General features: G+C 43.4%; 1 protein-coding gene across 4 annotated transcripts in view; it reads left to right on the forward strand.

The window, feature by feature from the left end:
* MFAP3L (microfibril associated protein 3 like) overlaps positions 1-26,766 on the forward strand; it is a 47,733-nt gene that overhangs the window by 1,271 nt on the left and 19,696 nt on the right. Inside the window, exons 1-3 of one of the 4 annotated variants that reach the window (XM_009207857.3) lie at positions 5,449-5,580; positions 26,264-26,301; positions 26,383-26,694. In XM_009207857.3, coding sequence (XP_009206121.1) covers positions 5,534-5,580; positions 26,264-26,301; positions 26,383-26,694 — 397 coding nt within the window. In that variant the 5' untranslated portion in view covers positions 5,449-5,533. Of the gene's footprint in view, positions 1-5,423; positions 5,581-26,263; positions 26,695-26,766 lie in introns of those variants that run through there. The other 3 variants (XM_009207859.3, XM_031664172.1, XM_009207862.3) reach the window with 3 other exon arrangements.

The raw sequence follows: 26,766 nt of genomic DNA on the forward strand, positions 1-26,766 counted from the left end.
TTTCTCCTGCCAATAATCCATGGCCCCACATCTGCGTTACTGACTAAAGTGAAACCCTAGTGGGGTGGGAGGCTCAGCTGTGATGGTCATTAGTGTCCCAAGCTGGCAAACTGTTCAGGAGGCGAGGGCTTTGGTGTGGTCTCAGAGTGAGGTCCAGGAAGGATGTGAGCCTTCACGCTGGGTCTTCTGCCCGCTGTGAGTTGCAAGCATGCAATTTGATCTCCTGATCCTTCCAGCTGGATAACCACTTAACCCACACACATGCACACCCCTCCAAGAGACCAACGTCAATGCTGAGTCCAAACCCAGAATGAGGAAGGGGAACATCTTCCTAATACAGTATTGACTCAGCCTTTTCAAGAGGCCTTGCTCTCCTTAACCAGCAAATCACAAGACTAGAGAGAAGTACTGGCTTTCTTTCATTCTTCCCCTAACCCTCCTTCTAATTGTGCTGTTTCAAACTCCCAGGACTAAGGGAAAGCCTAATGTAGGTAGGATCATCCACCTTTTAGTGTCCTCTTCCAGGAAGACTGTGAGGTCAAAACTTCCAATGCTCCACTCACTCTCTGTTGGAGGGGTTAGAATTTAGGAGAAACTGGAGAGTACAACTGGGCCTTGCATCGATTACAAAGTAAAATCTCTATGTGGTTCAACAAGTGGAAACACAAGCAACTACTTTACCAGGTTACTCTTCTATGTTCTCCAAACCCTCTAATATAAGCCAAAGCTATGTAATAAGCACAGATATAAATAACGCTTTTATTAATGGGCAGATACCTCTCCCACCCACATAGATCTCTCTGCCAAAGAAAACCCAATACAGGGGCTACTTGAAGTTTTTGACCAAGAGTTATTATTCTTCCTTTTATCCATATGACTTAGAACTGTTTCTCACAAAGAGTGTATAGAGTCACCAAGAGGACTTGTTAAAAATCACTGCCTCCTGGACTACTCTATCCAGAGGTCTGGAATGGGAACTTCATCCCCCAGGTGATCCTGAAGCTGGTGATCAGTTCGCCCACCCATAGTTAGTACCAGGTGCCCCCAGCAGACACTATGAGCTGATAGAACTGTAAAAATTATGCTCATTCCCAAAAGGCTAGTCTGCCCTCCTGGGGTGCCATGCTTTCAACAGAAAAAAATAAACTAAATCTGTTCTAAGGAGTAACCACATAATTAGAAGGTTATTACTACATTGTGGAAAGAAATAAATACAGTGATAAAGAACAATGGAATTTGCGGGTTAATTAGTACTACAGTGCCAAGCTTCATGCAGTTACAGACCAATAAAACAAGGACATCAGACTGGCTCACAAAATACTTCCTCATTTCTGAAGCTGAAGAAAATTCATTGGGCTTAAGGAGGTCAAATTTGACAGCTCACTTTTCTTAGTCTCCTAACTTAGGGTTAGGAGCATAACCATTCAGCAAATATGATGTGACTTCATTCTGGCATTTTTGCTTTGCAATCTGTTTATAATTCTCAGCAACAATTTTTTTAAATTAATAAACTTTAAACATTATATCAGTCCATAGTAAAATTCTATTGAAGACTAAGAACGAAGATACAAAGATTGCTGAGACACAGCCCTTGCAATCAGGTTGCCTACAGTGTAGCGGAGGAGATGAAAGAAAATCAATCAAGGTTAGGTGTCAAATGAAAACAGGTGAACTACTCAAGAGGAGTTCACCTTGGGAAGATCAGAGGACACCCTGCCTGAACTGGATCTCCAAGGCTTAACAGCTTGTCAGGTGAACAAAGCAGAAAGAGAGACAAAAGATCTAACAGGCATATGGAGGTGTGAATTCACATGGCAGGTAATTTGGACTGGTGAGGATATGGGATATTAGGAGACACAGGCTGGAGACTAATCTGGAAAGGAAGGCAGCAGCCAGTTCATGCTTCAAGTTTGGACCTTATCCTGAAGGCATTATGAATTCACTTCAGGATCTTTAGCAGACATATTGTAATATAATTTGCTTAAAAAAAAATCTGAAGAGCTATGGAGGATGGACTGGAGGAGACAGAGAGAGGATCCATCTAGGAGTCTGTTGGTCTGTGGTTGATCAGGAAGATGATAGGGACTGAAGTGAGCAAGACAGGCAATGAGGCAAGGAAGGGAGGTGTTCAGAGATTAATAAGGACAGGATAGATAATGCCAGGCGACCAGCTGGATGATGGGGGAAAGGCAGATGGATGAATCGAGGGTAACGCCAAGATTCGTAATGTAAGTGACTGAGAAGAAAGGGGTACCTGCTAACCAAGCTAGGAAATACAAGCAGAAGAGTAATTGCAGGTCATGAGTTCTGTTTGGGTGACACTGCGTTCAGTTTCCTGAGGATCATACCAGTTAAGATATTTGGTAGATCACATATGAAAATCTGAACTCGGGGAGATGTGGAGAGGAAGATGTGATTTAGGATAAAGATGACATCCAAAATATTAACAAACAGGCCTGTAATCCCAGCACTTTGGGAGGCTGAAATGTGCAGATCATCTGAGGTCAGGAGTTCTAGACCAGCCTGGCCAACATGGTGAAACCCTGTCTCTACTAAAAATACAAAACAATTAGCCAGGCATGGTGGTGGGCGCCTGTAGTCCCAGCTACTTGGGAGGCTGAGGCAGGAGAAGTGCTTGAACGAACCTGGGAGGTGGAGGTTTCAGTGAGTCAAGATCGTGTCACTGCACTCCAGCCTGAGCAACAGAGTCAGACTCCATCTCACAAATAATAAATACACACACACACACACACACAGTATGGATAAAGGGAAGATGCTGACCAATCTGAACACCTACCTGATCAACCAGAAAGGATTCCAGAAATGAACACCTAGCATGGCCATGTGAGAACATACCAGCTAACACCCCTTTGACAGCGGCAATCATCAGAGAGGATGACAGCCCTCAGGGAGAAGAGACCACAGAACACCTACAATGCGGTGGTGCAAAGGATGAAAACCTGGAGGAGGAGGATGAGAAGAAACAGTCAGAGAGAGAGGTAGGAGAACCAAGAAAGATTAATGTCATGACAGACTCAGCAACAGAAAGCTTCAGATGGATAGAAGTGGCAGTAAAGACTGTTGAAAAGACATCTTGTCCACCTTTGTAAGGCTAGGCTATTCGTGGTGTGAATGTCAAGGGGCACCTGGGCAAGTTCAAGGGCAGTGCTCACGGCATACCAGCAACAATGGATTCTCAAAGCACAGGAGGAGGATGAAGGGGACACTCCAGCACAAGCTAGGATTCCATGGTGGAAGCAGCTAAGTAAATGTATTCTTCCAGTGACCTTCCATAGAGATAGTGTCTCTGACCACGCTGAAGCTCAACTGGAGCTAGGAAAGGCAGAGAGGTTCAAATGAAGGGTGACTCCCACTATCATACCAAGCCTCACTGGGCAGCTGTCCTGCTCATCCTCTCCCTCCTTAAGACAGAAGGTGAATTCCATTCGCCTTCCTGCTCTCAATGAAAAGCTCTCTTTGGGTTCTTTACTAATCTCGAAACTGTTAAAGTATTTTCCCTGTGACTTTTCTCCATTTCAGTGCTGTCTTCTCTAAATGAGAATTAAAAGCAAGTTCCCCACACCGACCTCAAGTGGTTTCTAAGATAGCAAGAGTGCATTTTGCAGGTTCTGAGAATTTAAAAGAGACGGGGGAGGGGAGGAAATAGAGTGAATGCAGAAATGCTGGAGAAGAAAACGTGACATAATACTGCGGAATATTTTCATAGTGGGGACACAAATGTAACAATCAATAAAGCAGGTGGAAAGTTTGTGCTCTGGTGCAATTGTAAAGAATGTTTATTAAATACTTAAAAACAAAGAAGATTTACGTTTCTCGAAAGAACAGCTGAAAAATCCCTTGAGCTAAAATGTGTTGCTATTCGAGATGCCATAAAACTGTTAAAATATGATATCTCATTTCAATCTTTTTGGGGGAAAAAAATCAGGCTTTGACTCACTCGTAAGACAGATCCCACGCACCCACCCACCAACATGGCCCTTGGCTGGGCGACCTGCCCACGTGTCGATGCAATCGTGCCTCTCTAGAGCCCTGCTTCCATCCGTTTCCCGAGCTTCAATGTCGTGACGAGAGACCGCGGCTACATCAACCTTGGGCAACCAGATGCAGCCGCGTGCGGCAGCCTGGCACTGCCCGGAGCATGCTCAGTCGGGTCCTGACCCACTTCTGCAGGTCCGACCTGGGGGCGTGGGGTCAGAGGCATTACTTTGTCAGTTTGCCAGGAACAGAGAGGAGCAGAGAGACTGAGAGTTGCTAAAGCTCCTCTCTTGGCACAGCAATCCCTGACCCGGCGGCGGAACATGCCCAGTCTGGCTGCCGGAGTCGCCAGGAGCATCAATGTGCAAAGTCCACCTTTCCGGGTCTTCGCAGCAACCCACCGGGAAGAGGGCGGAACGGGAGTAAAAGGACCGGAGTGGGGCGTGGCCAAGGGGGCGGGCACTAAAAAGCCTGGGGGAGGAGCCTGGTCCCGCCCCAAAAATCGAGTCTCTATTTTAAAATTAAAAAAAAAAAAAAAAAAAAAGACGGGAGGTAAAGAGGGGAGGAAGCCACTTACATTGCAGGATCGTGCAGCAAAACTTCTGTAGGTACTTAATAATTTTAGAGTACTCTACTTTTTAATTAAAAAATCAACTTATGGTTCATCAGAAAAAACGTCGAAATTACAAATAATATTTTTAAAGAAAATGAAAAAAAAAATTCCTGGAACCCCACCACTCATAAGTCACCAGGGAATGTCCCGTTGAGTTTTCTTCCAGACTCTTTCATCTGTGGACTTTGCTTTAAGAGACGTTTAAGGCTGACAACGCAGTCGCCCGGGAAGGCCTGAGAAGCTTTTGGATGCAAGGTGGTTTGCTCGTGATCGCATTTGATTGCAAGAAGACAGCGTAGGCTTGGGGGTGGATTGATTGGTTCCCATTTAGTGCCCCAGGATGGGACCTTAAGAAGCCTTTTCCTGGGTGTCCTTGAACACGAGTGCGATAAGACGCCCACAAAAGTTGCGGTGGAAGCCCCGGGAGCGCCCCGCCCCACGACGAGGGTCAGTCGCGTCGCCCCGGCGGGAGAGAGAGCGGAGTGAGAGTTGCGCGCTGCCGCGGAGGCCCTGGGCTTGCGGGTGCCGGGCTGAGGGGGCCGCCGAGGCCCGGCCCAGAGGCTGAGCGGACTGAGCGCTGGGCTCCCCGGTAACGACAGCCTACGCTGGCTCCTCCACTGGGCCGGTCCGCTGTTCCGACTGGCTCGCCCTGCACCGCCCGCACCGCCCGCACCGCTGCCCCCGCCCGCGGCTGTCGCGAAAACCCGGAGGCTACACCCGCGCCTCCGCGCCGCCCGGAGAGCCGCACTGGGCATGCTCGGCCCCGGCCGGCCCAGGCTCCTGTAGGTGGGAAGCTCCGCGCTCCCGGCAGCCGGCGGCGCAGCCCGCAACGCTGTGAGGCGCCGGCGGAGGCGGCTCGACCGCAGTAGGCGCTACCGGGCGTCCGGCGCAGAGTGCGGCGCAGCGGCCGCTGTCGGGCTGGCCATGGCGAGGGGTGCACGGCGGCCACCTGAGTGGCGCGGCGGTGTCAGGTTAGCTGGGGGCACCCGGAGGGATGGGGCGGAGGGGCACAGGTGGGGGCCAGCCCCGCACCGGGTCGGCGCCGGGGCCGCGGAACTTTCGGGTGTTTGGGCTGACTGAGACTGCGGCGGAGGCTGCGCTGCGAGGCGCCGCATGGTCCCGGCAGCGGGCTCCAGGGGGTCGCAGGATGCTTCGAGATCCGTGCGGGGCGGGGGTTGGCCGTTTGGGGACCGCCGCATCCCGGGTTCGAACCGTAATCTTCCGAGGGCGAGGAGCGCGGAATCCACTGCCAGCTGCCGGCAAGCCTCCTGGATGTCCTGGGGGAAGGGGACGCCGAGCAGCTGTGGGGGCTTTCGCTGGGCTCCGGATCCCTCGCGTCACTGTGCCTCAGTTTCCTCGGACAGGGAGGAGGGTAAGCTGGCCAGGGCTCCGGAGAACGTGAATGCGGGTTCCGCGTCGGGAGGGCGCCGTGTCCTGATGCCGCAGGAGTGCGGGCGGCTGTGGGTGCTGTGAGCCGCCGCCTCGCGACTGAAGCTCTCGGAGTTTGTCGCATTTGACTCCATAACAAGTTGACATCGAATGGCTTCATGGCGTGGAATGGGGAAACGTGCTTCATCGGATTAAAATACAGAGTGATTGCAGAACCGATTTATTTTAAGCTTGATCATTAATCTGTCTTCTCCATCCCTGAAAAAAAAAACAACAAAACTTACCTTGCAAAATTTATAAAGCAAGCTAGCAAAAAAAGGTTTGTAGGTGTATTATCTGCTCACGTTGTAGAAGACAGTTAAGATACGATCGAACTGTCATTATTTTTAAGGATACTTAGCAGAAAAGTTTGGTTACTGTGGTAATCTTTATTTTGCGTTATCTTCGATTTAATGTTAAAATCTTGGAAACCGAGCATTGCAGAAGCTCAGTGTTTTTTGTAGTTTTCTCACTTTTGTTTCTAGATGAAACACATTTTTTTTCAGTTGCTACTATGCTGAACATAGTAAAATCCTTCAGGATGAAATACAAGACGGAAAAAAATGTCTTTTCATGAGACCATAAGTTATAAGAGTGTAGTTCTTCTGACATTTTACTTACACAGAAAGTGCAATTTGCAGGTCCCACTGTGGTTTCTACAGTTGTTTCTTCCTGAAGCATTTAGTACCATTAACACTATTAGGATTATTGTATCTAATAGGGGCAAGATAAACAATCCTGTTCTAGCGGGAACGAGTTCTGCTAACTAAAGCTAAATTCTCAAGCCTCTTTCTATAAGTAGCACTTAGTGGGTTTAGTTGTTTTATTCATTAAGCTTATTACAAAACTTCTAGTTTACAATCTTAATAGACCTTAATAGACTTTAGAAATGCATTGACTTTTCATTGAGTTGTGGGTAGGCTTTAAGGTTGGTGCTTGCTTGCGAGCCTGAGACGACTCCAGCTCTAATTCTGGATCCTCTCTGGGGTGATTTTCCCCAGTATAGACTTCACTCTGTCCTGTGATGCTACATAACCGAGGTTTAATAATAGGAAAGGCTTGAAACGTCCAGACAACAACAGCAGTAGCAACAACATGATTACCATTTTTATGAATTAGAACCTGCAGTCCCCCATTTTAGCCAAATAGTCTGGTTGGTGATGTTCACTGCTCCTAAATTTATTTCTAAATACATTTATAGAAAAAGAAGTTTGAAAACCCCAACACAAATATTGAATAACTGTGCTTCTCTTTTCTATAAAAATGCATCAAGTTTAAAATCTTTCATGAAGTACTGCCTGGATGTACACCTTATCCAGTACAGTAGGTCTCGTATCCTCAGGTGACATTCCCCTGTAGAAGTAGCTAGAGTCTCTCCTTAGCCTTGGGTTCTTCCTGACCTGGAAGAAGCAGCAAGTCCTCAGTTTACTTTTTGTGAATGTGAGGTTTAATACAGATCAATAGGCCCCCTTCTCGATCCAGAAATCCTAAGTACAAATCCTAAGTATTTTCTCAGTGTTAAGAGACACGATGAAATTTAATCAAAGGCTTATTTACATACTGCCCTTGGCTTCAAAAAGTCCAAATTTCCCTAACCTAAAACTCAAACAACAACCAGAGTTAGGTTGAAAAGGGGTTTTATTACTGCTCCTGAAGAAAAAAATAGACTTTGTAGACATGTTACCAAAAAAAGGTGATCATTTCTTCTCTTTTGTAGTTAACTGTTGGGTTCTTGCAGCTCCCTTGCTAGGCACATGATTTTTAGGTTTATTTCCATGTGTTTAGATTTCTATACTGTATGATGATGTTGGTGACATTAGACATTTACAGCAAATTACTCCCTTTAAAAATAGATCTACCCCCAATCCCTGTGACCTTAATTTATCCAGCTCCTATTTGGCTTGCAATTTGAATACTCAAGGCATTTTAAATTGTGCTTAATTTGGACTTTTTATTCTACTTTTTAATGCAAGAACTTTTAGATACTGGAATACAAATAAATATTGTAGCCAAGTTGCTTTTAATCTCAACCCAGCCTAGTCAGATTTGTTAAAGAAGTGTTGATTTAGTTTTTGGAATTTAGAATTGCTGATACTGTCACTCCCCTGAGTTGACATCTAACCCAGCACTTGGGGTGTGACTTGTCTTTTCTAGCCGAGGCCAGGAAGACACTTAAAACTTTGACAATGTTTTCAATCTATGGCATATCACATTATGGTTAGGAATGGCCTGAAAATGCCAGTGGTTAATTTTAAGTTTGGCAGAATACCTCCCTGGCATGGTTAAAAGATGGTTACAAAGGGTTTGCTTGATTGGGTCTTGGTGTAACCACTTAAGAGCTATCAGAAGTAGTTTATAAGTTATGCTCCAAACAGAAATCCTGTGAATTTATTGGTCTTGCCTCTGCTTCCACCTGAGGTTTTTACTCATTAAAATATCACGTTAATTTTTTGTCCACAGACTTTTATAGTTAGGCTCCTAAGGCCACAAAAATGAGTAAGAGTAACTCACAGTCGAGTCAGAGAGAGATGCTTGAGGACAAATAAAACACAGTACAGGATGAGTGCTCCAGAGAGGTACGCACATGGGACTGAGGAGGCGGGGGAATGAACCCCATAGATTGGAGGAGGAGAGGACCTCATGCTTGGAGTGACATTTCCATGGGAAGTGATATTTCGTTAAGGAATGCTGGAAGAGTTAGAAGTCTTCTAAGCAGAGAAGTAGACACTCCAGGAAGAAGGAACACCACTGGGATAGGCAGAATAATGCCCCCTACCAAAGGTGTCCACTTTGGAATCAGTTAATGGTCTTGCCATGGGGAGGTTATTCAGGATTATATAGCTGGGCCCAATGCACTTCTGTGGTGTGGGAGTTCAACATGGGTCTTAGTGGGCAAAAGTCAGGGACTCTGCAGGGCCTTGTTCCTTCTAGAGGCCCTAAGGGAGAATCTGTTTCTTTGCCTTTGCCACCTTCTAGAGGCCACCCACATTCCTTGTTTTGTAGCCCCATCCGTCTTCAAAGCTCAGAATGGCCAGTCCAGTCTCTCTTGTGGGGGCATCACTCTGATGCTGACTTCTGCTTCCCTCTTTCACATGAAAGAACCTTTGTGATTACATTGGGCCCACCTGAATGATGGCTCTTCAAGACGTGTTTGAACTTCCATTCCCCAGAACTGCAAGATAAATTTGTGTTAAATCCCTCAGTCTGTGGAAATCTGTTACAGGAGCCATGGAAAGCAAATACAGCTATATCCACCGAAAGGTTTGGTGTGATGGACTAATAGGCAAGGGCAGGAGGAGGGGAATTAAGTGGTCCTTTTACTGTGATGAGCTCAGTGTCACGTGAAGGAGTTTGGATTCTGTCCTATCATAGATAAAATATGGGAAACCGGAACATGAAATCAACAGACTGATGCCAAATTTACTTCCTAAAAACACAGTGAATAACTAAACCCCAGGTTTCACAGGGCAGCTTGATAAAGGAAGTCCAGCCAGAGGTGGTCAGTGGCCAGTAGAGGTCTGGAACCAGTATGCTGTAATTCAGGTCTCTGAATTCATCTGAAGTGGCAGCACTTGTATGCATGTATGAAATTCATAGCTTAAAACTTTGATTCACAATAAGAAGGACGTCATAAAGCAGCAGAGGCAAGTCATGTTTCACTTTGTTTCTGCTCATTGTCCTCTAACAGTAGTCAGCTGTTCTGCTGTGTACCATGCACATGTGAGCAAGGGGCTGTGAAAACTAAAATTCAACATAATTAACTTGAGAATGATGAGATTTCACATGGGCCAACTCTGACCAGTTGGTAATAGCTGCTTGCAATGTCAAGGGCTTGTATTGGTTCAGCTGGGAAATTGCCACAATCAATCACCAATGTTGGGATGGGCTCCATATTTGACATTGGCGTTGGGGGATGTGGGAGTTGACAGCTATAATACTAGATGAACTAACTTCTGGGTTTGAATATTAGAAATGTAGTAATTATTTTCAAACATATTCATTTAGTCTCTTTTATGTACAAGGCCTCAATATCTACCTTGCAAAAAATGTGTTATCTCCTGGTTAAATTGACATCTTTGTGTCCGGAAAACCTAAACTGAAGGATTCATCTACCTTAGTGTTATATGAGTGGCTTTGAATTGAAACTGAAATCTATGTAAGAAAAACAGATTTTTCAGACAATGTGGTAAAAGAAGCCCTGGGTTAGCAGTATCTGATACTGGAAACAACAGTATGACTTGACTAAAATTTATCCTAATTAAAAACAAAACTTTATATTGTATAGCTAGCATCCATTTGTATAACTTCATAAGACTTTTACCCAAATGTTCTCGTAGAATGTTGCAGAAATAATTGTTTTCTATTGTAAAGTATTAGGTCAGTGTAAACCATTCCCTCTCTCTTAAATTTTAATAGGGAAAAACCAGGATGTGGTAGCCGGATATTTAGGAGTGAGAACCACCAGTTCTCACCAGAACCACCAGTGGTAGAATTGTACTCTCTCTGTGGGCAGGGAAGGAAAGGAGGCATTTTAAACAACTCCCATGTAGTTAATTGGGTTATCTGTGTCAGGCTCTGCAGAAGTGCAGAGGGCCCACCTGCTGTGGCCTTTGGAATACTGTACCCTTAACTATTCCCAAGTTTTGTTTTTTATTGCTCTTTCTCTGAGGGCTTGTCCTCTGCTTTCCCTGGGTTTTAACCTGGGTCCTCTTGTCTTGCTTGTGGCCCTCTGTGTTCTTTCTGGCTGACTTATTTTTCCTCATGACTGCATCAGTCACCCATGCACCAGTGTCCAGCCTTCCTCAAGTCCGTATTCCATCCATTCATTGATTCATTCAACAAGTAGTGACAGGTTGAGATTTTAGTCTAATGAAGGGTCAAATGTGCAAAAAGACAATTATAGCGAAAATAGGAAGTTATGAGTAAAAGGTGGTGAGAAAAGGAGTGTCAGGGGCTACCTGGGGAGTCCTGGAGGGCTATTGAACCAAGACCTCAAAGCTAGGGGTTTGCCAGATATGCAAGGTAAGGAAGGGAACTTAGCTGGAGGTGGAGCTGTGGGAAACTACTGGGAATTCAGGAAAGAGAACTTGCTGGGGTTGGGGGGATGGGAGGAGGGAGAGTCGGAAAGGGAGGCTCCAGAGATGCAGTCAGGGAGGTGGATGGGAGTCAAAATGTGAAGAATCACCTAGGTCCTTCGTAGGACTTGAGTTTCACACTGTTTACACAACAAAGACATGGAATATGCTTTAGATCTTTCAGGGTCAGCTGACTTTAGTAATGACATGGTACGTGGATTGGAGGCAGGTCAGCAAGGAAGGAGTCCAGTAGAGATGATGAGCACATAACCCAGGGGAAGCCCAGGATGTGGCAGCCCGATATTGAGGAGTGAAAATCATTAGAACTCAGTGATTGATTTGTTTCTCAGGGCAGGGAAGGAAAGGGGACATTTTAAACAATGCCTTTGTAGTGAATTGGATTCTGTCTTGGGTACAGCAGAAATGTGGAAGGCCTACCTGTCTCAAGGGATAGTGGGGTCACAGCATCTCTCAGGGGGTTTCCTACCAAAGGCAAGACTTTGCAGCACCAGAGAGACTAACTTCCACCGCCTGTACTTAACCAGAAGACTTCAGGCAGGGGAGGAGCTGCAAAGCCCACACCTTCCCTGTGTGAGGGAAGAAGTCAGAACCTTATCACAGGGCACAGACTTTGTAAGAGAGACATAAAAGAAAAAAGAAATTAATTCCCTGATGGTCCCTTTTGGACTGAAGCATTGGGGACTTGCTAATGAGACTGAAAGAAAATTGTTGTGGGTTGGGCTTCCCTAATTCTGGATTGAGAGGGTAACTTACTTAGAGGCTGTGCTGAAATTGACTCTGGAGTCAACAGGAAAGAGGAAAGCTTGCTGAGCAGATACTGAATATAATCCCAACCCCTTCCTTCCACTGAGGATTTGAGTTTGCTGATGGTGTGAGGAAGAGCATAAGGGAAGGGTTTGCTCCTTGAGGAAATACATGGGTTAGAATAAAGTGCTCCAGAATTGTCCACTTCTGGGACCCACTCAGTTCAGGTGCAGGCTGAGACAAATTCAAATCATTCTCATCGGTTTACGAAAGCAGTACCTCTCTTTAACAAGATAGAATGCATCTGTTCTCAAGTATTTACCTTTCATATGTGTGTGTATATAGATGAGGTCTTGCTCTGTTGCCCAGGCTGGAGTACAGTGGCATGATCATGGCTCACCGTAGCCTCAAACTCCTGGGCTCAAGTGATCCTCTTAACTCAACCTCCAGAGTAGCTGGGATTACAGGTGCATGCCACCATGCCCAGCTAATTAATTTTTTTGTAGAAATGAAGTCTTGCTATGTTGCCCAAGCTGGTCTGAAACTCCTGGCCTCAAGCTGTCTCCAGACTCAGCCTCCCACAGTGCTGGGATTACAGACATGAGCCATTGCACCAGGCTGCATCTGTATCTTTCTGTTCCTTCTTGAAATTAGCAAGGGCTCTATATTTGTGGCAGTAATGACCACCGTGAGGAGATCAGCCAACTCCTTTCTTCTCCGAAGGCCAGACTCCCCTGCAAGGAAGTAGGTAGATATACAGCAACTGTGCTTAAAGATTCAAAACCCATTTTCTCTGGTCCTAGGCAGGGAAAGGTATTTGAGTGAAGACTAAGTTAGTGTTTGACTCCCAGCACTTCCTGTTAGGTCTTTACTGCCCGGGATGGCTGTGGGTAGCATCAACTCTTGTTCTTGCTTCTCAGCTGCTGTTATTAAGTTCATCTTGAAAATTGCTCCTTACCTGCTAAAGCTAGGTGCTGGGCTTCACTGCCCCACCCCCGGCCAGGCCTGCACTTCTGTCTGCCGACTCCCTGCCATTTCTGCTGGCAGCCCTACGTTGGTGGGAAGGTGGTTTTTTGTTGTTGTTGTTGTTGTTTTGTTTTTCTTCAAGGTTTGGACAATCCTAGATTACTTGGTCTTTGAGTCCTACTCTAGTTAGAACTTCTCAAAGGTAACCTGTTTTTCTCCATTTCAAAACACTTTTGCGGAACTTGAAATTCATTTCCAGAAAACATCTGAGTATTACCGATCCTTTGCCTTAATGGGGGCTGATCATTTCTCCCTGTGCCTCTGTACCCAGGACCTGCAGTGGACTTTTGATTTCTTCTTGCCTTTGTAAGGCATCTCATCTCTACCTCCAAGTTGTGGCCGCCTCTCCTCCTTTCACTGGGGTGTTAGTTCTTGTGCCTAAATAGTGGATCAAATGTCCCAAAGTCCTCTTTATCGTTTCTCCTAAGACGCCCCAGAGGTCTTCTTCTGGAATAGAATTTCTGAAGGAGCTCCCTGCTGTCCCAGAGCTCTCCAGACAGCCTTCCACAGCAGATCCACTGCATGATGCTTGCAAAAACCAATGCCACCTAGGTTTTTATTACTGGCATGCTGTGTTTCTTTCTACCCTTATTTGTCTAGACTAAACCATTACTCTTGCTAGGAGAACTGTCTGGTCTCCTTTTATACATTCTGTTATCTTCCCAGCTTGGCCTCCTCTGAATTTCTATGGCATTTACCTAGTTTAGCGCATGATTGCATATTGCTTTATATGCAGGTGTCACCAAGATTCTAAGCACCTTTGGGGTAAAGGCCTGGTCTTAAACCGTTTTTAATCCCCATAGTAATTGGTACTAAATGGATAATAGTGGCCTTATAAGTACTTTGAGTTCATTTAATTGATATGACTTGCTCCTAATTGTGTTTATCACTTAGATAAAGTTGACTGCCCAGTGGAGAGATCGTTGAGATGACCTGGAAAGTGCTCAGCCTAACAGGGCCTCTTTCCATCCAAGCTGAGAGAAAAGCAAAGTGGAAACCACTAAAGCCCTATTTTCAACTTTCTTCTGGTGGTTTTATTTAATTGCAACAATTTGCCATGTTGTCACACTGAAAAACACTTAGGTGGAAGACTGACCTTAACCACTAAAGTCAGGAAGAAGATTTTTAAGATGGAATCAAATTCTGAAAAAGATTGCTTTTATGAACAAAATTGTAAAATAATTAGTTACACTGTTATGAGGGTTGCTGAGGCTTTGGCATGCACTCAGTGACCACCATGTGCAGGTAACAGGAGCCCTGGACTGAGAGAAGATGTGGGCTCTGCAAGGGGCTTTTTCTGTAGCGTTGGTGGCTTGGCCCTGGATTCTTACACTGTTGTGTGAGCAGAATCACAGGCCTGTCCCGACCTTAGAGTGGTGCTGAGGCTCCGATGAGATATCATCCGTCGGGGTGTTTTGTAAGCCATAAATACTAAGTGAATTGTAAGGGAAGTTATCATAGCACTCTTAGTAAGAATTAAATCCAGTAGGGCTTGAATTACAGGATCTCTTCTGTTTTTCACCGAGATCCAGTTCTTAGTGAAAGAGCCTATAATGACACTTTTCATGGGAGATTCAGGGAAGTGTTCACGATGCAATTCCACTTTGTGATAATGGGCTGGTAAAGAGGAAGGAGGAAATGCTATTTAACTACCCTCTCCAGTTATTGAGTGCATCTTTTCAAATAGATGAAATTTTATCCTGATGAAAGAGGAAACCCTAGGTGATCCAGTTCCTATGCTGTGAATTTCAATGGTCTTAATCAAACAACCGCAGACACAGGAGTGAGGGACAGTTCGACATTTTGAAATATAAATTAAGTAGGCAATTGCTTTTCCCTTCAACAATAACAAGAGCATACATTTCCGGCATCTCCGCCGCCTCTTCTGTGTTACCCTGAGCCTCTGTTCTCAGGCCTGTCTTTATCACCAGCCTCTCAAATTCCACTGTAAGCAAATGATGCATTTCTGAGGACTCACTTAAAGAAATCTTGGTTTATACTTAGTTCTGTGGTTAAAGAATAGACATTTTCTAAAACTGTCTAAGAAATGAATAGAATTTCTACCAAAGGCGAGCAGTAAGTTAGTAATAGGTCTAACTTAAAGGGCATATAAGTAGAATAAATTCACTCAGCAGATATTCAAGTGTTTGTTTTGAGCAAAGTGTGTTTCTCAACAGTGGGGATACATCAGTAAACAGCAGCAATGATAGGAGCTCAGCCCTCTGGGAGCTCTCATCCTAATGGGGGCACAGTATGTAAATACGTAGTAGTTAATGCTCTAAAGACAAAGGCCAGGGTCAAGGTAGATAGAGCATGATGGGGTGAGCATTGTTTCATATAGGTGACCAGGAAGGGCCTCGCTGATTAAAGGGTTCCAAAGGAAATGTTCCAGGTATCCCAGAACTCATTTCAGATGGTGGAAATAGTAAGTTCAAGGATTCCAGGGTTTACCCATTCCAGGATTAGCAGAGGCCAGGGAGGCTGGTGGGGAGTGAGCGAGTGTAGAGAGGTTGGATATGGAGGCTGTGAGTCTGCCAGAGGCCTACTGTCAGGCCATAGCAAGGCTGCCTCTGGCTTTTACACTGAATGATGAACTGCTGGGAAAATGTACGTTGTAATAATTTAAGAATTTTAGCGTTTTATTTTCATTATATTTTGAGACATTCCCCATGCACAGATTGTTACTAATCATTAAATAATAAAAGTAATGAATGCATGCTGCTGAGCACCATCAACAAATATTTGAATGCCAACCCTTTTTTTAATGGGAGAATTTTGTTGATGATAAAAATTACATTCCCAAATTGCCAGAGTAGACACAAGGCCTCTCTGAATTATCAAGTGAAATGAAGGTTTCAAGGCCCAAAGACACGGGCCTTGGTCAGACCCCTTGTGGAACAGCTCAGATTTACACAACCAGCAGTTCTTGGTCTAAAGAGGTAAAGTTGGGTCTGTGGCATGGCCAGAGGCACTCGGTTCATCACCTGCCCTTAGTCCAGATAACAAGGTAAAAGTAGTGAGGCTCAGGCTTCACTCCAGGCTGCTCTGGAAGTGAAGTTGGAGGGAGAAACCTGCAGCTGTGACCAAGAGGACTGGCCCATCCTCCATATAGGAAGTCTTAGAGGAATCTGGGCTGATTCACATCTGCAGTGAGATGAGGACATCTGGAGAGGGTATGAATGGAGTGTCCTAATACTTTGAGAGCTTGAATCCATTTATTCCCTCATTTTATTGTCCAGAATGTAAGCGACACACAAGAAGTTGTCTTGCCTGTGGAGGACAAGTTCTCACGGGCTGCGTGGTGCACAAGCTGTGTCTGTGGCCATCTGCCAAGTCACAAATGGCTTGGCCATCACAGTGCTTTGCCCTATTTGTATTTACTGCAATGGAATTTTTAGCAGTGCACCAAGAACTCCCTTGTTCTTTCCCTTTTCTCTTTACCCCTCACCATTTCTTCCCTTTGCCAGCGCAGTCTTACTCCTGGTTGTCATGATCATATTATGATAGATTTGGAAAGGACCTAAGAGATGAGTCTACAGCTCAGAGAGATCAGCTGACTCCCAGGGGTCATCTCGTAAATGAAAAATTGAGAAAAAATGAAAAATTCATCTTGTAAATGAAAAAGCTTGTGGGTCTTAATCCTAAAATTCTAAGCTGGTCTGCTCTTCACACGTCACCCCAGAATTTCTGTTCTTGACCTTAACCTCAGAGCCCAACCCATCTCTCATCCCAGGCACCTGATCCTATCCATTTGCTGTATTATAATCTCAGCTCCACAACTGCAGGGAGACCTGCAGTGAATTCTTCACACTGGCTGTCGCTAAGAACACTGTATGTGTTTCTGTTGGAAGTTGTTCTGTGTCTCGGTTGGGTACTATTAATACTATCTTTCAGGCTCGTGATGAGTTAAGTAGCTTTATTCTGAGCTGTCCCACCACAAAATAATTAACCACCCTTTGTAAGATTGTATGTGAAATTACCCTCCCAGTTCCAGAAAAGGGGGTTTTGTTTGGCCAGTTGGGAAGCCATGTGTGCACAATCAAATAGGTGGGAGAAGTAGGAATTGAGAAAGGCACTTTCATTATCAAAGGATCCAGAATTAGTAAGAAAATGTACACTCACAATTATTTCAGGTCCTGAGTCATATTAGGAAAGCATATTAAGAAGATTGCCCTCTGATTTATAGACAGTGTGCTGTGTGGGCTGCAGAGAAGACAGGGTTTGCTTCCTCCATCCAGGCAGAGCGTGGGCAGCCTGGACTTATGGGCAGGCAGCCAGGGATCAGCACCTCCATAAAGCACCTCCCTGGTACATGGCATCCTCTAGCCATTTTTCTAGCCAAAGAAGAGTTCTGACTCACTGATGTGTCCAGGCTTCCAGACATCCATCAGCTCCTGCCTGGTTTCACTCTGAGTATAGGAGCTTCACACTAAATACATCAGGAACTTCTTGGAAAATGGGCTTGAGATCAAATAAAAATAATTGAAAGCTGGCAGAAGTAGTGCCATCTACAGATTAGCAGGTGACATAAATTCATTGGACTGGAATGAAAATTCAAATCTCTACATGCATACTCCAAATGAGTAGGAAGAATGTTTTGAAAGGACATAATTTTTTAAAGGAGGGAAGTGTTGGAAAAATATTCTAATGAAAAGAAAGACAGCAGCTAGAGATGCTTCTGTTCCAGCTTAGATTGAATATAGACTCTAATAAGGATGGTGTCAAAGATCAAAGAAAAATGTGAATACAGCATTGTAACCCTTTGATGTGCATTGTGATCCGTTTTAGGGATTGGCCTGGCAGCATAAAGGCCCTATGCACCAGTGTGTCTGTCCCATTTCTATTCAGTTCCCAGATTTGACTAATTCCTTGGATCATCAGATTTCTGGAGAAATGTCTCTCTAATCAATTAAGGATGACCCAATTAATACAATGAACTATGATGGTGCCACTGCACTCCAGCCTGGGTAACAGTGAGACGCTATCTTAATACGTGAATGAATGAATAAGAATAAGAATTTGACATTAAGTATGTGCTGAAACATCAATAAACTCTTCCAAATGATATACCTGTGATTAGAATAGCCTTCATTGCACGTTTCAAGTGCTAGAACAATTTAATAATTGCCTTTATGGAACTAAGAAAACAATCCCAGTCCTGATCTGGGATTATTAGTAGCCATCATGGTCTTTTTATTTTAGTTCTAAGCCACTAAATTAATTGCATGCCCATGTGCAATACCATACCTTCACTAGGCCTCCATTTTTTAAAATAAAGAAAAAGCTTTATGAAAAGATACCCAAGTTTTTCCAAGTCTAATGTTCTAGTTCTGAGAAGAGATGTGTAGACGTGTTTTTATCTTGCTTAGTAATTATATATCTATAGAGAGCAACCTTTAATGTAATTTTTCCCTCCTCCTTTATAAGGGTTTGTGATTCTCTTTTTCTCTTTAAAAGACTGTAATAAAGGTCCCTTGAATGTCTCCCTTCTGATGATCAGGCTTAACCAACATTTATGTTTAGTAGGATATCAGCAGTATGTCATCTCCATATTAGAGTGATTTTTTAAAATAATGATTTGATGACCCTGGGCAATTTAAACAGTATATTTCTGAGAGCTTTATTTTGTATTATTTTTAATCAGAAAAACATACCATGTGAACAAAGTATGGAGATTCAAGAATGATTTCTTAATATTATGCTCCATTAAAAATAAAGTTTTATGAAGATGGCATCTCTGGGCCTGTAGTTTGTTTTTAGGTTTGAAAAACAGTGATTTAACACAGATCAGTTTTTGAAAAAGTACGTGCCTTCTGTGTTTTTTAAAAAAATAATAACAGCATAAAATAAAATTCTGTAGAGGCCGAACGTTAGTGTAGTTGGAGTAATAATGTTGTGGCCCCTCTCAGTTGTTCCACGGGCTTTAACAGTTCATCTGGTGGCTGTTCACAGCAATCCAGCAAGTCTGGGTGTATATTTAGTTCTACCCATTAAGTAGCTGGAAATTTTCCTAACACTACACAATTAATAAGTGCATGTGGTACCAAGAATGCCATGAGGTCTCTCCTGAGTCTCATTTTCCTCCTGAGGGACAACTACTTTAAAAAGGCTCTAATTCTTTTCATGGTGTGCTGCTGTATAGCTCTTAATTTGTGAGTTTTTATATTTAAATGTCATGACTGTGGCTTGTCATCACAACACCGTCCATCAGCCAGGGGTACAGAGAGAGGAGATGGTGAAGCTAGGAGGAGCAGTGAGGAACCAGGCGGGAGCGACCATGTACTCTGCCAGGTCGCTGCTAGCAGACAGGCCCTCATCCAAGAGTGGCAGCGGAGTGCTGCCCAAGGGAGTGGTTTGTTTGAATTTCTTAATTTGTGTATTCCACTGACAGTGCCAGGCATTGGTTTTTAGCAAATGAGACACTCCCTTCCTAAGAGTTGTCTGTATAATCATAGGTGCTGCTGGTCAGGAGGTCTTGTACTGCTTCAACCTGTTATCAAATAATCATTCTGTACATTGTAATTCCTGTACTTCTTTGCATCTGCCCACTTCTTTCCTTCCCCGCTGCTTTTGGTTCAGGCCCCTGTTCATTTCCTTCCTGGATATTGTATAATACTAGTCTCCTAGCCAGCTCTGCATTGCAGCCATACGAGGATCAAGCTGATTTTTGTAAACACAGAACTAGCCCTGCCACTTCTGCTTTTCAAAACCTATGAGTGCCCCCATCCTTGGCATTGCATACTATCTGGTCATTATCTGGGCCAGCCTGCCTTTCCAGCCTACTTCCCCCTCTTCTGTTCTTGCACACACTACCTGGCCATCAATGCCTAATTACAGACATTTCCCCAGGTTCTCTGTAATCACCGTTTCTTTCAATATTCTATTCCTCTTTTGGGTCAGCTTCTCTCCCTTGGTCCACTTGGGGACTTCTTTAAAGAATCACTTCCAGAAAATTCTTCCTGGCTCATCCAAACTATATACTAATACTTTGATCTCTTGTCTGGTGCCCCAGTGGATCTTTGACACCCTGTGATGGGTAGCTGTCACACTGCCTTATAATTGTCCATGTATGTTCCTCTGTCCCCTGCCGGATTCTGACAAGAGGGGAAAGGCCTGAGTCTCACCTCTGTGCGCCTCAACCCCTGGCAGTGTGCCCAGCACAGGATCATTTCTCAGGTAATGCATATCGATTTGGATTGAACTGATCCCCTTTAGATGCTTCTAAAAGTAACCTAAAAGCAATGCCCTTTCATACTTTCCTGTGATTATCACATTTGCCATCTGAATTAGGTATTACCTTTGTGTGATTAGAGGCTTCAAGAAACTCTGAAGAAACTCTTTCTTCTAGAAACTTCTAGAACTCATGTTCTAGAAATAGACTCTAGAACATGGACAAGAAAGGGCAATATGAATCTCTGTAGTAGGAATTTGGACATTGAGATAAGACTTAGCTGATTTATCACTTAAATGATTTGACTCTGGACTGCAGTAATGGCTAAAGGAACATTCTTGTTCCATAGATTTCTTGGCCCTTGACTTTAGATTCCTGTATGTATCTGTTTTCATGCTGCTAATAAAGACATACCTGAGACTAGGTAATTTATAAAGCAAAGAGGTCTAATTGATTCACAGTTCCACATGGCTGGGGAGGCCTCACAGTCATGGCGGAAGGCAAAGGAGGAGCAAAAGCATGTCTTACATGGTGGCAGGCAAGAAAAGAGCTTGTGCAGGGGAACTCCCATTTATAAAACCATTAGATCTCATGAGACTTACTACCACAAGGAAAATATGGGGGAAACCACCCCCATGATTTAATTATCTCCACGTGGCCCCGCCCTTGACACATGGGGATTATTACAATTCAAGGTGAGATTTGGGTGGGGACACAGCCAAACTGTATCACCATAGTTTATATTCAGAGATCACCCTGATTACCTAAAATTCAGTATAGTTGATGCTTGAACAACATGGGTTGGGGCACCCACCCACTCCCCATACAGTTGGAAATCTGTATAATTTTTGACCCAGAACTTAACTACTAATAGCCAGTTATTGACCAGAAGCCTTTCTGATGAAATGAACAGCTTATTAACACATATTTTGTATGCTATGTGTATTATATACCGTATTCCTACAATAAAGTAAGCTAGAGAAAAGACAATGTTATTAAGAAAACCTTAAGAAGGAGAAAATATATTTGCCATTCACTAAGGGAAGTGCATCATCATAAATGTCTTCAGCCTCGCCATCTTCGAGTTGAGTAGACTGAGGAGGAGGAGGAGGGGCTGGTTTTGCTGTCTCATATGTGGTGGATGTGGAAGAGGTGGAAGGAGAGGCAGGCACACTTGGTGTAACTTGTAACTTCTGTTAAAGAAAAAAAACCTGCATATAAGTGGACTGAGCGGTTCAGACCCATGTTGTTCAAGAGACTCTATGCTGATCCTGAAAGATGTTAGGTGGGATAGAATGGGCCTATGAGAATTTTGTTCTCATTATTTTTTTAATTGCAAAAACAAATTTTTAATTTTTGTTTAAAAAAGACATGGATATTTTGAATTCATTATGATATATGGGAAAGGAAGTGGCAGAAACATATTCATAACTGAAATGGCTTGAGTTGACTACCAGTTTTGAAAAGATAGCATTCATGTCTTAATGAGTCTTTTATTGTCACTTTCCAATTCATATGAAATTGGGCTTTCCCCTCCATGCTTCATGAGTGTAACCCTATGAAGAATGTGTTTTCATGTAGAAGGTAGCTTATGTGCCTGTGGCATCATTCCCACGCAAATTAAAATAGGGGTAACTCTCAGTAGGTGTTGCAACAAAATCCAGTTGTATCACTCTACGAATTATTCATCAGAGTAGATGGGGCAATACCCAAATTGACTCTGCCGAGGGAAAACAATAATATTCATTTAGTACAAAACACCCCTTACACAAGAGTTCCTTTTCCTTCTAGCTCCAGAAATACATGGGCAACAGTCTTATTGATTATAGGTGGAGAAAGAAGAAGTAGGACTGAACAAAGCATTTTATTAAACATTTTTAGCTGAAATGCAATGGCTGGGAGGTAGGGAAGGGGTCAAAATAAAGAACATTTGATATTTGCTAAATATTTCTCTTTTGTTCTATATATAGAAAATAAAGTAGTCTATCAAAGTTTTCCCAAATATTATGAGGTTTAACAACTTGTCCATTGTAGCTTTTGTTAAGCCTGCTTTGAAAATCTGTGGTCTTTGTTCTTGTATTTTGAAAGACTGCATTTTAAGCTGCTGGATTATAGTACTTAGGGTTTACTCTTTGCTGGCTCAAATCCCTTTCACAATGTTAGATTGTTATTTTACTCTTTGCTGGCTCAAATGTCTTTCACAATGTTAGATTGTTATCAGCTAAACTTTTTTTTTTTTTTTGGAAACAGCATCTCGCTCTGTCGCCCAGGCTGGAGTGCAGTGGTGCCATGTTGGCTCACTGCAACCTCCGCCTCCCAGGTTCAGGTGATTCTCCTGCCCCAACCTCTCAGGTAGCTGGGACTACAAGAGTGCACCACCACGCCCGGCTAATTTTTGTATTTTTAGTAGAGATGGGGTTTCACCATATTAGTGATCCAACCACCTCAGCCTCCCAAAGTGCTAGGATTACAGGAGTGAGCCACTATGCCTGGCTCAGCCAAACTTTTCGTGGTGCTGTCTGTAAGATCCTAATCAAACAAGCTGAAAAAGTACATTTGCAGAATATTTTGCCAGCATCCAAAGTCATGTGATATCTTATGTTCTTCAGGCAACACATTGTAATTTGTTCTTAAATAATTGCCACTGGATTCCATATAAGCATGGCTTCATACAGCAAGTATATAAACATGATTATGGGTGCCTAGCAGTATGGAAATCCTCCTGAACTATTTGTGTAAGTTTTTGCTATCCAGGAGCTCTCCTTGTAATCGAGAAGGAATTTCATCAACACAAAACAGAAAAGTGCAAGATCATACACCAGGGAGCAGTGTCAAGTTTGGTAGGTGCACATGCCGTGGGGTGATGAGAAAGACTAGAAGTTTCTACCCTGTGAGCTCTGGGACTTGCAGAAAGGAAAGGCAGAAGAGGGCCTGGATGCTGGATGAGTGGTCAACAAACATCATCTCTAGGTGGCACCCAAGCTATTCGGTGCCCCTCCTTCCTACCCAACTCCAAGCCCATAGCACCTAGAGAACATATCGAAGTTATCTGTACATCTTTCCCCTACTAGACTGTGAGTGGACATGGTCTGTGGTTTATTGAGCTTTGTGGCACTTCCCATCCCCTAAATCCTGGCAGTGTGCCCAGCACATAATAAATACCTTTTGAAAAAATCTGAAGTGAAAGAGTAAATTGAGAGTGAATTCTTACTGAAACTGTTAATTCATTAGTGTTAATTTGGTGCTTTACTTTGAATCAATTTTCACAGAATTTTAGAGTAAAACGCTTTTATACAAACAACCTGTAAATGATGCATTATGTCTTCTGTACCTTAGTAACTCTTCCAGATGGGAGAGGATGAGAGTAAAAATGAGGAAGAGAGAAACTATTTTGCTAACTGAAATTCCTGCATAAAATGAAAGTCTCTGCTTCTGTATCTCATAAGGTCTCTAAGGGAACTAGATTCCATTTCAGAACAGTTGCTGTGTTTGTAGCCCAAAGCACCTACTGACATTATTAAAATATAATAGCACAGCAGTGTCCCCTTCTCTTTACTCTGCTAGCACAATGTGTTTGCAAGTAGAAAGCCAAATATGGAGAGCCTCTGTTTGAAAACAGAGTATCTTGAGATACGCACTTTAAAATTCAGTTTGATTTTCCATTTGTTGCATTCTCTTTAATTGGGGGAAAAAGTTGTATTTACCACCCATATTTATTAGAACCCATCTCCCAACCTGTCTTGTCTCTGATTCTCCCCCATGGTGTTTAGCCAGGCATCTGCTATGGCTTGGGCACCAGGGAGTCAATAATGAGTGACCCAGCTCTTGCCCTCAATATGCTCACCACAGAATACACCTAAGGGGGCAGCTCATGCATTCTCAGACTTGAGCCCCTGCAAAGGACCCAGTGCTGAAAGTCATTTATAATTATTTATAATTTATAATAACGTTGGAAAGAAAACTCAAGGTCTGGCTTTTAGAAGACATAACTTAAAAACAGATTCGAGAAGCATAATTTCAATAAAGGATGCTTTATACAATGTGCTAATAATTCTTGTTTATCAAGGCAACAGTACATACATGTTTGATATACATTTGATTGTGAATCCTTATAATTGTCTTGTACTTGCCCAAGACACACAGCCAGTGAAAGTGGTTCTGTCCAGAATCCTGGCCTTGTCTCTCTCTCACCCGAGGCCATGCTCTTCACAGCTGTTCTGTATTCAATAGGTCAGCTTTCCAACCACAAAGGAAACCACAAGTTTAGCCAAGTAAAGAAAGACATTTGCAAAGTCATGGCAGGGTGTCTATCATGCCACTGCAGTCTGTGCTATCTCCCTTGGCCACAGGGTTTCGGCTGGTGGCGTAATGTGTTGGCTTCCTAGGGCAGGAAAGCACTCCAGTTTAGTGGGGTGTATGGAAATCTATGACAAAACAAAACTCTTTTCTTTCCTACTGAAAAAAAATATGATCTGAAGCTAATTTATCATCACCAGGTGCCCCTTCAGTGTTACTGTAAGCAGAATTGAAATAACAACTTCTAGAACTAGATGTACCATATGACCCAGCCATCCCATTACTGGGGATATACCCAAAGGATTATAAATTATGCTGCTATAAAGACACATGCACACGTATGTTTATTGCAGCACTATTCACAATAGCAAAGACTTGGAATCAACCCAAATGTCCATCAGTGACAGATTGGATTAAGAAAATGTGGCACATATACACCATGGAATACTATGCAGCCATAAAAAAGGATGAGTTTGCGTCCTTTGTAGGGACATGGATGCAGCTGGAAACCATCATTCTTAGCAAACTATCACAAGAACAGAAAACCAAACACCGCATGTTCTCACTCATAAGTGGGAACTGAACAACGAGATCACTTGGACTCAGGAAGGGGAACATCACACACCGGGGCCTATCATGGGGAGGGGGGAGGGGGGAGGGATTGCATTGGGAGTTATACCTGCTGTAAATGACGAGTTGATGGGTGCAGCAGACTAACATGGCACAAGTATACATATGTAACAAACCTGCATGTTATGCACATGTACCCTACAACTTAAAGTATAATAATAATAAATAAATTAAAAAAAAAAAAAAAAAAAAGAAATAACAACTTCTGCCTTTGAAGAAGGCATGGCTGTAGGATTAGAATGAAATGGAGGATAGAGGACTAGGTGAAGGTTAGATCTTTGGATGTAGAAGTGCAGCCAATCATAATGTCTGGTGATATTTCCCAGCCTGTGGAAGGCAGGTGAGATTGAAACCAGGGCGTACATGAGTGATCTGGAGCCCGTAAGTAACAGTAACACAGAGCAGAGAGTGCTAGATGAGGTGGAGCTCATAGGAGCATGGGAAGTTGAATGAGACAGTAAGGAACATTCTGGAAGCTGTAATAGGGAGTTAGGAGAATGCCAGAGTGATCTGATGCAGTCCTTCCAAATGCCGGCAGAGCCCAAGCCATGACCAGTGACATAGACTAGAAGTCACGTTTATTGGGAGAGAAGAGGTTAAGGAGCACCCAGGTGAACAATTAGGTCCTCCACAATGAAGGCAGGTAATGTGGAGGAAAGAGAGCTTGTAATGGTAAATGAAAGCAGCCTGAATCCATTTTTGAGCTCTATGAAGTAAAATATAAATTTAATATACAAAATATATTTGTTCCTATAAAAGCTATATGTTTTGATAGCAAAAAACAAAATTATGATTTCTGTGAGAAATATGATTCACATCCAGAACATCTTATGGTTGTATTTTGTTTAAAAAGTACGTAGGTTTGACTGGGTGCAGTGGCTGACGCCTGTAATCCCAGCACTTTGAGAGGCCGAGGCAGGTGGATCACCTGAGGTCAGGAGTTTGAGACCAGCCTGGCCAATATGGTGAAACCCCATCTCTACTAAAAATACAAAAATTAGCCAGACATGTTGGTGGGCACCTGTAATCCCAGCTACTTGGGAGGCTGAGGCAGGAGGATTGCTTAAACTTGGGAGACGGAGGTTTCAGTGAGTCAGGATCACCCCACCGCACTCCAGCATGGGTGACAGAGCGAGACTCCATCTCAAAAAAAAAAAAGTATGTAGATGTTTGTATTTTAGCTGCATTGCTAACATTTTATAGTATTTTTAATGGATGAATGCTAATGTTTATGTATATATATTTTTGTTTCCTTAAAAACAGGTTCTTGCTCAAGTACCAACTCTATGGACCCAGGACAGGTTTGTCCCATGACCTGCTGTGAACAGTGTGTTGTCTGATAGAAGATTCGGTTGGCAAACCATCTCTCTATTGCCTTACAGAGCAAGCAAAGAAGATGGATCGATTGAAGAGCCATCTGACTGTGTGCTTTCTACCTTCTGTGCCCTTTTTAATCCTAGTATCCACTCTGGCCACTGCTAAGAGTGTGACTAACAGCACTTTAAATGGCACTAACGTGGTCTTGGGCTCTGTGCCCGTAATCATTGCCAGAACTGACCATATCATAGTCAAGGAAGGGAACAGTGCCTTGATTAATTGTAGTGTTTATGGCATCCCTGACCCACAGTTCAAATGGTATAATTCCATTGGCAAGCTGCTGAAAGAAGAAGAGGATGAGAAGGAGAGAGGAGGAGGTAGGCTTTAAAGTTGTATCAAATGTCATAATAAAATATAAACAGGAGTTTGGGAGCCAGCACCCATGATGT

Source organism: Papio anubis, chromosome 3, assembly GCF_008728515.1.
Source record: "Papio anubis isolate 15944 chromosome 3, Panubis1.0, whole genome shotgun sequence".
Taxonomy (NCBI): Eukaryota; Metazoa; Chordata; class Mammalia; order Primates; family Cercopithecidae; genus Papio; species Papio anubis.